This window comes from Pezoporus flaviventris, unplaced genomic scaffold (assembly GCF_033815535.1).
Source record: "Pezoporus flaviventris isolate CSIRO_AGI_PZ_B2104156 unplaced genomic scaffold, CSIRO_AGI_Pfla_v1 ptg000035l, whole genome shotgun sequence".
Classification (NCBI taxonomy): domain Eukaryota; kingdom Metazoa; phylum Chordata; class Aves; order Psittaciformes; family Psittacidae; genus Pezoporus; species Pezoporus flaviventris.
In genome coordinates this window covers 1784262-1797778 of record NW_026892583.1, presented here as the reverse complement: position 1 = coordinate 1797778, position 13517 = coordinate 1784262, and the positions used below count along the sequence as shown (strand labels likewise).

The following is a 13517-nucleotide window of genomic DNA, read 5'->3' as shown; positions in this document are numbered from 1 at the left end:
CCATGGCTCCACCAAAGCTCTTTTCTCCAAAGCACCATTCTTTAACATTTGCTGTCTCTCTTCACAAGAAGAGAAAGGATCTGTTCCCTATTTCTCCAAGATAAATGCTACTGTCAAACCTTGGCAGAAAATTAGAGTAACATCTACTCCCCTCAAAAAGGTGACTGGGATGAATTCGTGCAAAGCCAACTACTACTTCAAAGACGACCATCCAACTCCAGTTATGGGAAAGACAAAACACTGACAGATCTTTCTAAAGTACAGTGTGGATATTCAAGTTTAACACAGATTTATGTAGTAAAACAGTCTGTCGCTGCAATTCTCCCTTCTAAATGCATCCGCGTTTCCTTGTGCTGCTCCAGAAGGGAAACAAAACGAATACTCCATGGATTTACTTTTTAATATACCAATATTAACCCTTTTTTTTATAGTATATATACAATGAAAAGTTAAAAATGATCTTAATTTAAAGATTGACAATAAACCCATTTGAAATCAGACATACAGGTACATCTTACCTTCACATTTTCCATCAGGAACATCACAATTACAAACATAGGGGGAAAGCAGACCATTTTCCACTGGATTTTTTACAGTTAATTGCCCGTTTTCTCCATGGCACAAAAGAGACAAATTACCATCTAAATGAGATGCAACTGCAAAATGCCAAAGGATAGTACATGATGTTAGGTCACTGGACATTTTGTGGATGCTTTGGGATGCAGGCACAAGGGCCTGTTGCTTTTCTACTGACCTGAGACTGTAAATCAGTTTAGGAGGGCTGATTAGGCTGTGCCCACTTAATAATATTCCACCAAACATTTCAAAGCCTCCGTGTGCCTTTTAACACTGTGCAAAACTGCCTCACTGAGAAAGAATCAGGAAATCACAGCAGCTTCACTGCTCTGTGTAAGGAAGATGTTGTAACTCAGTTAAACTGCTTTGGCCTGCCAAGCTGAGATCAGCCCCAAAAGAGCAGCCAAAACTGAAGTGACTACTGCATTGTCACAATGACCCTTTCAAAGCAAACTACTCAAGGGAAATATGCTGGTACCTCCTGATGCTCAAGCACCACGACATAAATCAGTGGGAAGATCCAGAAAGAAAGTTCATGTCAATGAACCTGAGAGGCTGTAAAAGAGAAACAGCAAGCGACAAACCTCCTTCTCTCTTGTGACACCCACTGTGCAGACAGCAGTTGTTATCACTGCAACAGCTATCCTAGCTTCCCAATGCCCCCTCCCACAGCAACTTAGGAACGAAACAAAGACTGCAGGGAAAAACATTTACTAGTAATTAAATGTTCCCAGAGAATCAGACGATACAGTTTACAGGCACATCCCAGGGGAGTTATGAAGTGAAGCATCCCCTCAGAGCTATTGTTCCAATATGATTTTCATTCACAGCACATCCACTGCATTGGGCAATAAGATAAGTCTTAGTGGGGGTGAGACAAATAGGAGCAGATGTTTCCTGTTTCTAGCCTGACTTTCATTTGGTTTCTGTCATTGCTGCGTATCCAGCTTAGGAGAGGGGGTGAACCGTGATGCCTAACACTTGTCCTATTGTTTGGGGTTTGGCAAAATCTGAGGAATAAGGTTGCTTGCAGTGAAACAGAAAAACAGCCCATCAAGTAGGATTGTCTCTGTAGCTGGCAGTAATGGAGGTTTCAAGAGACAGTGAAATCACCCGTATCTGGTAACAAACATTTTATCAGTGGTGATGGAAAAGAGATCCTTTTCTCACCCCAACTTGGGATCCTCTTTAACACTAAAAGGCAAAATTAACACTAAAGGAAATTTTACTTCTCGTTTTGTTGCATTCAGTTTTCTAATTCAGGTTCATTTCAGCACTGAGAAACAATTCCAGTGCTGCATGTTTCAGTGGGAGCCTGCTGCTCCTTAAACTACAAGCAGAAGACTGAATGGTAATTCAAGGGAATTTGTAAGTGTGCATTAATAGTGTCTTGTACATACACACATCCCTCCACATGGAAGCTGTAACTGAGAAATTTTGTAAGTTTAAGGGTTTTACAAATCAATACTACAACACATGCTTGCTGAAGAGGATTCAGATGAGAAGAAACATACTTTATAACTGTTCTTACCTATGGCTGTGACATAAAACTGTGACCTGGCCACTGCTTTGATAATGAAAACAGAAAACACAGTAAGACTGAAAGACACATATTTTTTCCATTGTAACACAACCAGTTTTGACAAGGAGTCAGAGTCTCTTGCATGGATGTAACAGAAAACCTGAGAAGAAGAGGTGCAGCAACTGGGGTTCTCTTCCTGCAGGTCTCTGCTCTGAAGGAGACCATCCACCCAGCTGCTGCATGTCTCAATCTGCACCACCATCATTTTGGAAACACAAAATGCTTTGCCCTTTAAGGCATGTGACAACGCACGCCTTTTTGTTGCTGATGTTGTAAAAAGATAAATGCTTGTCTCACTATGCAGAAGAAAATGATTGTTACACAGTTGCTTAAGCCAACAATTAAGCTCAAAAGACAGAGGCTCACCAACCACACAGGCAATAAGCTCCTCTGAAAAGAGAGCAGCTATACACTGCAGACAGTTGCTTTGGGTGGATGCTACAACCCAGAGAGCTGCAGGACATTTGACAGGAGAGGTCAGTCATGCCAGTCAGAGGGTGAGATTCTGGTTTATTCTTCCAGATGCATAAAGTCTCCTTTGGAGAAAAGTGCATGGGGGGCATTTCTGGAGGGCCCATGAACAGATTCAATCCTCTGTGACCAAAAGAGAAGCAGTTTTTCAGCTTTCCATTACACCTTTGTGCAGTGTAAAAGGAAGACAACATACCAGAATGCAACATGCATTCCCATCTCCCTCAGATGTAACCCACTCTCTAGCGATTCTTCAGGGCCACATATTCCTTTTCATTCCTTTTTAGCACCTTTTCAGCTGTCGTTTTCATCAGTCAGGGTTGTCTCACAGCTGCCTTTACAAGCTGCCAATATTGGGAAAGCTCTTCAGTTTCTCGGGAAAGTCATCTTTGTACAGGACGGGGTCAGCACGGTGCTCCACCACTTTGAGAGGCATGGTCCCAAAGACAGAGGCAAACTTATTGATGCATTCAGACCTGGTGAAAGGGAAAAGCAGCGTCATTAAGAACCCCAACAACTGGGCTGGCTATCAGCTCCCACACCAACATAACGGGGAGAAACCTTCCCTCTTGTGCTTGGAAGTATTTCAGTCATGCTGGCTACTAGTAACTAAAAAAGAGGACCCCACTGCAGAGAGAACTGGTGTTCTTTGATTTATCCATTTAATCACAGAGACGAGCAAGGGGATGCTGGCAGCAGCACATGTGCACATGGAGGTCAAAGCTTCCCTTCTCCCTCCCCCTAAAATTCCAGTCATTCTTAGAGCAATGTACATGCTGTAAACCAGAACAGATTAACTGCCAACATGTCTCTTAAAGGGCCACTGTTGGGTCAGGTTGGCTCATAACAAGGGTTTTGCAAAAGCCAAGCCTTTGTGAAAATGGAGTTCGAAGTAAAAGTCTGGGGTTTTTCAGGCTTCTTCAGAAGTTCTATCTTTTCCCACAGAAATAAACGTGTATGGTCAGCACTGACTGCACTGTAACTTAAAAGTGAAGCTGAATTAAATCTCTAAAATGAAAGCAATCAGTTTATCTTCCTTGTCTAAATACAAAGATCCTGAGCAGTTAAGGCACATAAGCAGAAAAAAGATGGGACCGCTGATGACTCTTTCAGTTTTAATAACCTCAGGTGTCAGTAATGCTGCGGAAGGGAACAGCTATGTGCTTCAAAAATCAAGCACACAGATGTGTAACCTTACATTGCTCCTTTAACTCTTTCACTGAAAGGATTTCCCTACCTGCGGAAGCAAGGCAGGGAAAAGCTTGTCTCACCCCCCCTGCAGCTCAGCTAACACCAGCTGTGTACTTGATAAACCAGCTTTTAAGAACCTGAGACACCAAGAACCATGACAACAGTCCCTAAGACATAATATCAGACTGAGACAAGAAAACAGGTCACATTTCTTTTGCCATTCAAAAGCGAAAACACAAAGTGAATGAGCATTCTGACTCAGATACAGAGGCTGACGTGCTGCAGGCAGTCCCAGAGCAGGTCCCCTGCTCTCCAACCACTGCACCCTCTCCCGACCCCTTCGAAGGGTGAGGGGGTCACTGTGGCTCCAGGATAATTTTCCTCAACAGACCCGGTCAATCACAGCAACTGAGTGTGACAGCTCTGTGATGGGGACTGCTCAGCACTGCCCCAAATACTCTTTTGAAGTAGATGGGACAGCAAGACTGGCTTTCAAAATCAATTCCTCAGCCTCTGAGCCATCCCATGGCTCCCTCCTTAACTAAATGACTGGAAAGCACAAAGTCCAGGTTGTTAATGTGCTGCATCACTACGTGGCTGTTTTAAGCTACAATGGGCATATTTTCAGACCATTTTATGGCTTGAGAAAAGTGGCAGAAAACTAATTCATATGGGGTGACACTTGAATAAAATATTTATATACAGGTAAATGCAGATATTTCACTTCCTGCTGTGTTCTCATCCCCTCATACTTCTTCCTACCTCCAGATTCAAACCTTTGGAAACAAGCAAGGAATTCAGAGTGTAAGAGAAAACTCAGTGCAGTGGAAAGCAACCTTTGGATCTGGCTCAAGCACTATTTGCTCCCAGGTAGCACAGATCTGGAACAGCAAAGGAGCCATCAGTCAGGACTTAAGTGAAGAGACCCAAGTTCAGTCTCTTCAATAACAAGATGAACCATGAGGAGGGTGAGCTTTGGGCCATAGGCACAGAAAGGTTGCAGAAATATGGACACCAGGAACTGCGTGTTTCCTCCTGGAACACCAGTCTGTCGCCCAAGTGAGATAACTTAAACACATCTGATTTTCAGGTAAGGCCACACTTCCAAAGGATCTGTTACTTCTGAGAAACGTGGCTAACTGTAACCCAAGGTGTGTGCATTGGAGAAGTCTTGTGGCAGGAAAACCAGAGACTTCACAGCAAGGAGGTAGATGCACTGAGTGATGCTCATGTGAGGAGTTTGCACAGCTGCTGGCCCTCACTGGTCTCTGGAATACAAGAATACTTCCAGTCTACTGGGTCAAATCCTGCCTCTGACAGTAATGACTGAAAGACATTGTAATGTAACAGCTGCTTGGTGGCCAGTGTGAAATGAATTAGTTATCTCAGCCTGCTGCCTGGTAGGCAGATGGCCACATCAGACCAGCCATTGTCACAACCGGAACTAAGCAAAAGACAGGACTAAATGGATAATGGAGACAAAAGTGACCTCTTCCCTCCAAAGGTTGTACTCCCACATCAAAGATGAGGTCTTAGGAGAAAGTATCGAGATGGAATCCTTCTACAATGGCTGGACTAGATGACCTTTGAAGGTCCCTTCCAACCCAAACTATTCTATGATGCTGTGATATAGCCAAACTTATTCTGGTGGCAAGACCATTCCAGCAGACCATTAGTGGCAAGACCATATAAGACCAGTACAGTGCATCTCTAACCACCAAGAAACCACTTCATTGTTAAACGAGAAATGGAAAACCCAGTATGTTCTAACCACTCTGGCTGAATTAGAAAAGTTAGTTCTCAGGAAATACCAAATTCAAAGATCAGAAACAGGCTTTTTTAGGTGAAAGAAATGTCATGCACAAGCCACAAAATGTTTTTGAAGGAAAAGTGCTTCCTTCCAAAAATTTCATCTCCTGCACTTAACTAAATCACTTGAATTCCAAAACCATTGCCACTTTTGGACAATATAAGTCCTTCATCAAGGACTGTAGTGACAGAACATGGGGTAATGGCTTTAAACTTTAACAGGGGACACTTAAAGTTGCATATAAAGAAGAAACTCTTCCCTGTGAGGGTCCTGAGGCGCTGGCACAGGGTGCCCAGAGAAGCTGTGGTTGCCCCATCCCTGATAGAGTTCAAGGCCAGGCTGGACACAGGGGCTTGGAGCAAGCTGCTCTAGCGGAAGGTGTCCCTGCCCGTGGCAGGGGTTGGAGCTGGATGAGCTTTAAGGTCCCTTCCAACCCAAACTATTCTATGACTCTAGAAACCAGAAAGGGTATCTAGAACATTAAACATTCAAAGCTAGATATCCAAGAGAATGTAACATGCCATCTTCATACGGAGGGAAGGTGTTTTTCTTGGCTGTGTCAATCGCCTTGCAAATTCATACTAAGAGGCATGCTTCCTTCCAAGAATTATCTGGGTTTTTAACTTGCTTTGCTGACACCATGCAGTTGTGCTCAATGAGGAATTAAGACTGTGTGAGTTACTCAAGAGCCCTCTTGCCCAAGGCAGACTGGGTGAACTTCATGTCTGGTAAGGCCTCTCTTCATCAGCTTCCTCTCCCTTATAACCTAAAGATTTTTTTGGCAGGGTAACTGTGCACCTGCAGCCTTTGGCCAGCTGTTACCTGGTCCATTTGCTTCATAAGGGAACAGCTTCCTATTTTGACTCTAATAAACACATGTCCTAAAGAAGACGCTGCTGTTAATGTGCCTGCAGAAGCAGCTCAGCCCTTTGTTGTATTTACTGTACAGGCAGTTGCCCTCTAGGCTGCATTTTACAGAGTTTCTCTTTTTTGAGAGCCAGATGCAAAGATGCTAAAGGCAGAAAACTTGTTGCTAAACAGCACCTGTAAATACAGGGATTATGAGATCTTCCTACAGCTTCATCTGTGACCTGATGTAAAGGCTAACCCAGGGCAAGAAGGAGATTCTTGGTTCAAAGCTTTCTTTGGTTAATGTATTTTAATGATGGAGCTTGATAACCCTGGGGACTGAAGTCTTTTATTTGTATCAGTGAAATTACACAGCAGGAAGAACAGCAGTGTTGGCTTTCCCTTGAGTTGTTGTAAACATACTTCAGTACTGGTCTAAAAGCCCTCTCTTAATACTGAAGATAAGAGTTCAACTGTGCCATCTATCTTTGTCTCTGCTGGAAGTGTCAAAAGGCCCAACAGAACTGGTTAATTACATATCTCTCCTGGACAGACCTCTACAAATGACTTCTCAAACATCTCACACTCACACAACAATCATCAGGCAGCTGCTGGGCATCTCTCTGTTATTTCTGAACCAGAAAGGTAACACTAAATGTTGTGCATGCCCACGGCAACCCCACTAAAATACTTGTTCCACAAACAGCAGGTTCATCCCTGAATATCCAGGTAAGTAATCAGCTCAGACCACCTGCTTTGTTATTTGTGAACGCTAAAGAACAAGGAGTCAGGCACTTTGGGAGGCTGTAAGTAGAGCTGATAATGGCTCTTTGCCTGATACCCTAGGTATTGTTCTTCTTACCCAAGACTGTAAAGTTATCTGTACAAAGTTATTCTTTGATAATATGACAGGGATTCCCTGATGCCATAAGAGCCTTACTGCTCTAGAATTACTATCATTCATTACCCACTTAAAATTAATAACTAGCTTTGAAGATTCAAAGTAAGAAACCCTTTCAGATTTTCAATTAACTCCTTTGTATTGCAGATATATGTAGGTAGTAACAACACAGGGTGAGAAGGTATTGGGTGTATCTTGTTTCAGTATATTAATGATCTTCAAAATGAAGCCTGAATGAATACATGCAAACTGTGCATCCCCCCACATTTTCTCTTGCACTCAGACTCTACCCCAGCATGTACTCCTTTGGCTGGGCAAATAAAAATATGTGGATTTGCAGTCAATCTAACATGTCCCACAACCCAGGTATCTCGACTGTTGGGAACTACAGAGAAGCAAAGCAACAGTTTCAACATGTTCTCAATAAACAGTCAATGATACTTCACTCTGAGGATACAAGAATTGCTATAGACATGGAAACATGACCTTTACCCTGCATCATAATGCACTGAGGAGCAAAAAGCATTTTTCCATCTTCTGTTTTCATAGGTTTTATCTTAATGAGAACCTAGTTTATGATCAAAATTCCTACATGCTGTTGTAATGCTACTAGTACGATCACAGGAAAGCTCATCTGGCTTCAGGTAGTGCATCCTGTAAAGCCAGTGCAGAACTGCTAGCGCAGGACAACCTCTTGTGCTTCCCCTTCAGCTCACATTTAAGATCTACAAAGCTTCCAACTCCTTCCTTTAAGAGGTTTTCTGCAGAGTATTTTCCACCATCTTAACGATGCATGTTTTACTTCTGACTGCCATACTCCTTTTTTAATTACTTATTATACATCCAATCTAAATACTTCATCACTAACCTTCATGGTTATGCTCTTCAATATCTGGCATGATGTTTGGTTAATAATCAATCAGCCAAACTACATATGTGTTTATACGTGTTGTATCTTGTGTGTTTACACATCAGACACATGTATGTACTCTCCTTGTAAATAAGCCCCAACCTACTAATCAGTTCTGCATTAGTTCACTGCATGTATTACAATCCATAAATATGATTTACATCACTAAAGACCAGTAAATGGATAGAACACTTTAAATTTGCTGAGTGCTGCAGAGAAGGACCGAAAAAGCTTCACTATTGAATCGGTAATGGGTAAGATATCCATCTTATGTGTCTCAGTACAAATCTGAAATGGCCTATTTTAAATGCAGGTCAGGTATTTTTTATTCTGTCCCCTCTCCAGGTGCTCTTTTCCAGCACTATGGCTACCCCTGCTTACCTACCCCATCAATCCTAAGGCTGCAAACTATTCTTCCCAAAGTTTGCAGGAGAGATTGCAAACACACAAGAAGCCTGAGGTGAAATGCATTTGTCAATTCCAGATCCCAGGTTAGTTTCACCTAATAACTAGCATGGCAGGAGGGTTGGAACTAGATGAGCTTTAAGGCCCCTTCCAACCCAAACTATTCTATGACATAGTTCTTTTCAAACACGGGTGTTGAACAGCTTTGTAAAAGTGAAAGGACTTTCCCTTATTCTACACATTCAGAAGCCAAGGCAGAGGGAAGGTTAGTGTCTTGGTCAAGGCTGGTAAGCCATTTTACTGCAAAGCAGAGAATGCAATTCTTATCAACTTCCAGTATTCTCTCTCAACACTCACTGCCTTGCAAATATAAACTTAATTTCAAAACTAAGTTCTCACAGAAATATGATAATGCTGGGATTGTCAAAAAATGTGACATGCAATAGAGAGGCAAATGCCCTTCACAGGAGGAAGCAAAGTGCTTCACAATCTCTATAGGAAAGACAATGTACAAACATCAATGCAAATAACATTATGAATAACTTATACTTTTGTTTCTCTTTGGTAAGCTAGCCTGGTTCAAAAAGAAAACAGATCTCATACTCATTACAGTTGATGTGCCATAGAAAAACACAAATGTGGTATTACTGAAAGTAGTGAATTTCATTTATGTGCCCTATACACTTTACAGCAAAGCTGCCAGAAATTGTGCCCTTCTAAAGTCTTTTCTTGTAGTAGTCCACTTCTCGGTGTCACATCATCCATTGTAGGAATGACTTTTGCTGATCATATCCATGCGACATTCTTTCAAAATGAGCAATTTACAGCAATACAATCAGTGAGTGGTTTCGATCCTAATTTAATGAGACACAGGATAAAAGTCTAAGGAATCAGAACGAGGCAATCAAGGGGAATAAAGGGTGGTCACTCACCTTTCCACCATGTGTGTCTGGTCCAGTGATAACCCATCAATTGCTGTGCATTCTGGACATTTGAACTTCTTCCGTGGGGTCACCTGCAGAAAGGCACGCCAGATATCATCAAATAGCAACAGAAGGGACATTAATCTCCTTGCTCAGAGAGCAGTGCAATACCTCTGAACATGCCTGCAGTGTAAGCTGAGCTGGCTCAAAAAGGAGGGAGGTTAAAAAAAAGGGAAGAAAAAAGCCACTCCATTCCTCCATTCAGCTCCATCTGGCCCGGCTGACTGCAAAATTCACAGGGGCCCAATAAAAGCGGCTCGGAGGATTTTTTTCCTTCTGTAACTGAAAAGAAGTGGCGATGACAAGCTCCTTAATTCCTGTTTAATGACTGTTTTCTCACTGCCAAGGTCCCTGTATAAACACCATTTGTTCTTGCAGCCATAACAGCGATGAAATATAGCTTCCCATACTTCACCGTAACGTTAATCCAACAGACTCTCTTTTGCTCACTCCAGTTAGAGCTGACTGGCAAACCCTGCAAGACTCTCCGAATCGCACAGAGGTGCCAAATTACTCTGCTGTGCCCTCATATAGCTCAAAACCTTTCTCAGCAAAAACACACACTTTATCTTCTAAAGGCTTTTCTAGGAAACACAGCCACCAGCCCCAGTAAATGATGATGGACAGAGGAGAAAATGGACCCTGCTAATTGAAGTAATGCCTGGTGGCCTCTAAATCTCATTCCAACTTGACACACTTGGAAATGAATGTACAGAGTGAATGTCCAGACCTGAAAACGTGTCGAAACATGTCAGGAAATTAATTCAGGGATAAAAAGTTCATTTAAAGCTGATCTTGCAATTAACATTCTTGCAATTAACATTCCTATAAATCAGCTGTTGCCAGGTCATGACAAAGAGAGCTGCGGACAGTTGGCAATTTCTTTCTGCTAGTGATCCCAAATAGTTAAAATATATATATGTGGGTGTGTGCATACATATATGCATACACACACACATATACATAGCTATCATTTAAATCACCTTCTTCAGACCTCATCTAGATGGCTAAAATAACCACCAGAAACAACTGGTAAAACAACAATTCTTTGTTCTTTAGCATCAAAGTTTTACCAAAAGGGCTTTTCTACCATGTAAGAACAAGACACCAAACCAGGGGTTAATGAGAGAAAAAATAAGGTTAAGTAATATACTGAAGTCTACTAAATACATTTATATGAGTATATACATCATGTTTTGAGACTTTGTAAAGCTAAACTGCAGGAATGCCCCACCTTAATAACTGATTTTCCAGTGACATTTGCCACTAGAAAATTCATGGCAATATCTTCACAGTTCATATGAGCATCCACCCAGTTCTTGATGTCCCCAGGCATTTTATAGGTGTACAGATAGTTGAAATACTGTAAGATAGAGGGAGAGAGAAGACAATTTTAAATACAGATGCAGTTAAATACAGATGCAGTAACTGTAAGACTAAATAGTTCAGTTACTGAACAGCAGGCAGGTAAGGATGGATTATGGGCGAACTGTGATAATGCCTTCAGGCAAGGACTACTTTAGCAGATACAAAATCATTTTTGGGTGCTTAGTTCCTAACCACTATACAAATTTCTTTACAATCTGTTTTCTTTTCTTGAACTGCTAGCTCCAAAGCTACATTCACTGCAGAATTTACTGTGCAGTTACAGCTCATGCAAACTGGCAAGAGTTCTCCTGGAAGGTCATGAAGGTAATGGTTTTATTCTATAGGCAGAGACAAATCAGTTGTTTTCACTGCAGTTGCAAGAGATTTAGGGTTAGTTTGCAACTGGCACTCTTGAATGTTGTAGAACAACGTATGAAGATAGGCTGAGAAAGTTGGGGCTGTTCAGCCTGGAGAAGAGAAGGCTGCGTGGAGACCTCAGAGCAGCCTTCCAGTATCTAAAGGGGGCCTATAGGGATGCTGGGGAGGGACTCTTCATTAGGGATTACAGTGATAGGACAAGGGGTAATGGGTTAAAACTTAAACAGGGGAAGTTTAGATTGGATATAAGGAAGAAGTTCTTTCCTGTAAGGGTGCTGAGGCACTGGAATAGGTTGCCAGGGAGGTTGTGAATGCTCCATCCCTGGCAGTGTTCAAGACAAGGCTGAACGAGGCCTTGGGTGATATGGTTTAGTGTGAGGTGCCCCTGCCCATGGCAGGGGGGTTGGAACTGGATGATCTTAAGGTCCTTTCCAATCCTAACTATTCTAAAACATATTCACAGCACCACAAAACACAGAATAACGACAGAAACACATACAGCTCTTTATAAAAGGTTCATGTTGTACATTAGTATACTACAAGTTGTACATTACCTTGTGATAAAACGCTGCCCCAGTGAGCACCATTGAGACTTCATTGGTCCATTCTGATTCATATTTCCATTTGTTCATCTCATGGTCCCAAAGGTGCAGGCGGCCTGGATAACCAACCAACCTGTCAGGGAACTCACGCCAAACCTGAAGAGAAAGAGATGCGACACGCTGCAACACATCTGCACAGTGGTGCAAGGATCACTTTCAATTCTTCTAAGTCCTAATTCTTGGAATAGAAAGGTGCCTGGAAGCAGTATGACAAAGGCCAAGCTTGCTTTGGAAAGAACCTACAACTCAGGGAAGTCATACACCAGAGCAAAAGGCCACAAAAGCAATACTAACTCCCTTGTGAAGAAATACAACCAACTGTTCAAAAAGATTTTAACACTAACAAAACCCAAGCATGATTAAAATGGAACTTTTGATGTTAACTTCAGTAGATGTGGCTATAACCTAACTACTTTCACAGCTGGCTTTGGATCTAACCAGCATGCTTCCTTTGATAAGAACAGGCTTAGAACAGGCTTACATTTTAATATTTCTGGTATTCTTTAGTGGGTGCTTGGATGGATCTACTGCTACATGCAAGGCCTCTTTGCCCTTGACTTGTTCCAGACAGCTGGATACAATCAAGATACCATCCTTGTCACTCCATACATTATTTTGTAGCTGACTACAGGATCAAACACGGTAGACAAGAACAAGGAGAAGGGCATCATTAACGCAACCTCAGTTCTCCACACTGCTGGCCACATTAAATAATGGACAATTTCTGTGTTGGGAAAAAAGGGAGAAAGGATTATAATTATTTAGAAGGGTCTGAACACTATTTGCTTGCTGAATGCACAGTTTGTCTTTTTGCTGATCACTAACAAAGTCTTTATCTGTGTTATTTGCAGACAAATTGCTCCAAATCTGTCCTTTAATCCAAATAACTGCTAGGGTTGTTGGAAGAATACAAGCCTTGACTCTCTGATACTCAGTGTTAGGTCACAGAGTTTCTGGCTTAGATTGCTAGTGTATAAATAAACATATACAGCCCCAAATTTCATAGTGTATGCAAAATCAACAACAAAATACCTCACACATCCCCAATGATCGCTTCACTAGGAAACCTCTTTTCTCTGTATATAAAGGCAAGGGAACCCTACGGTTGAATGTGCACTATAGAAAGTGTTAGCTAGAAGTCCACCATCCTACAAACCTTGCCTTGTCAGCAGTTCACTTGGGGCACTTTCTATGTGTCAGTAAGTTTCAGTTGGAAGGCCTGGACTCCAAGGACTCCATGCAAGTATTTTATCAAAGTAAATATGATAAAACAATCAGCTTTAAATTCCTGCTCCTGTATCCATATTTCTGTGATTTTTGCATTACTATATACCTTTTCATCTAGACATCTCAACACATTCTATTGCTGTCAGTTAATATAGCTTCAGAATCCCATGATGAGAGCAGTTATTATTTCAAACGTGCAGATGAGGAAACCTGCCAAAAATCATACAGGAAACAAAGAATGGGAACCAGATCTTCTGACTCCCT

At 41.9% G+C, this 13517-nt stretch overlaps 1 protein-coding gene across 1 annotated transcript in view; it reads right to left on the bottom strand.

The window, feature by feature from the left end:
- Positions 1 to 382: 382 nt before the first annotated feature.
- The window catches only part of EXT2 (exostosin glycosyltransferase 2), a 78186-nt gene continuing 65051 nt past the window's right edge, over positions 383 to 13517 (bottom strand). Inside the window, exons 10-13 of the mRNA XM_061462162.1 lie at positions 11979 to 12122; positions 10913 to 11041; positions 9628 to 9710; positions 383 to 3105 (exon numbers count right to left, since the gene is read on the bottom strand). Of these exons, the coding sequence (XP_061318146.1) occupies positions 2967 to 3105; positions 9628 to 9710; positions 10913 to 11041; positions 11979 to 12122 (495 nt within the window). The 3' untranslated portion in view covers positions 383 to 2966. The remainder of the gene's footprint in view (positions 3106 to 9627; positions 9711 to 10912; positions 11042 to 11978; positions 12123 to 13517) is intronic.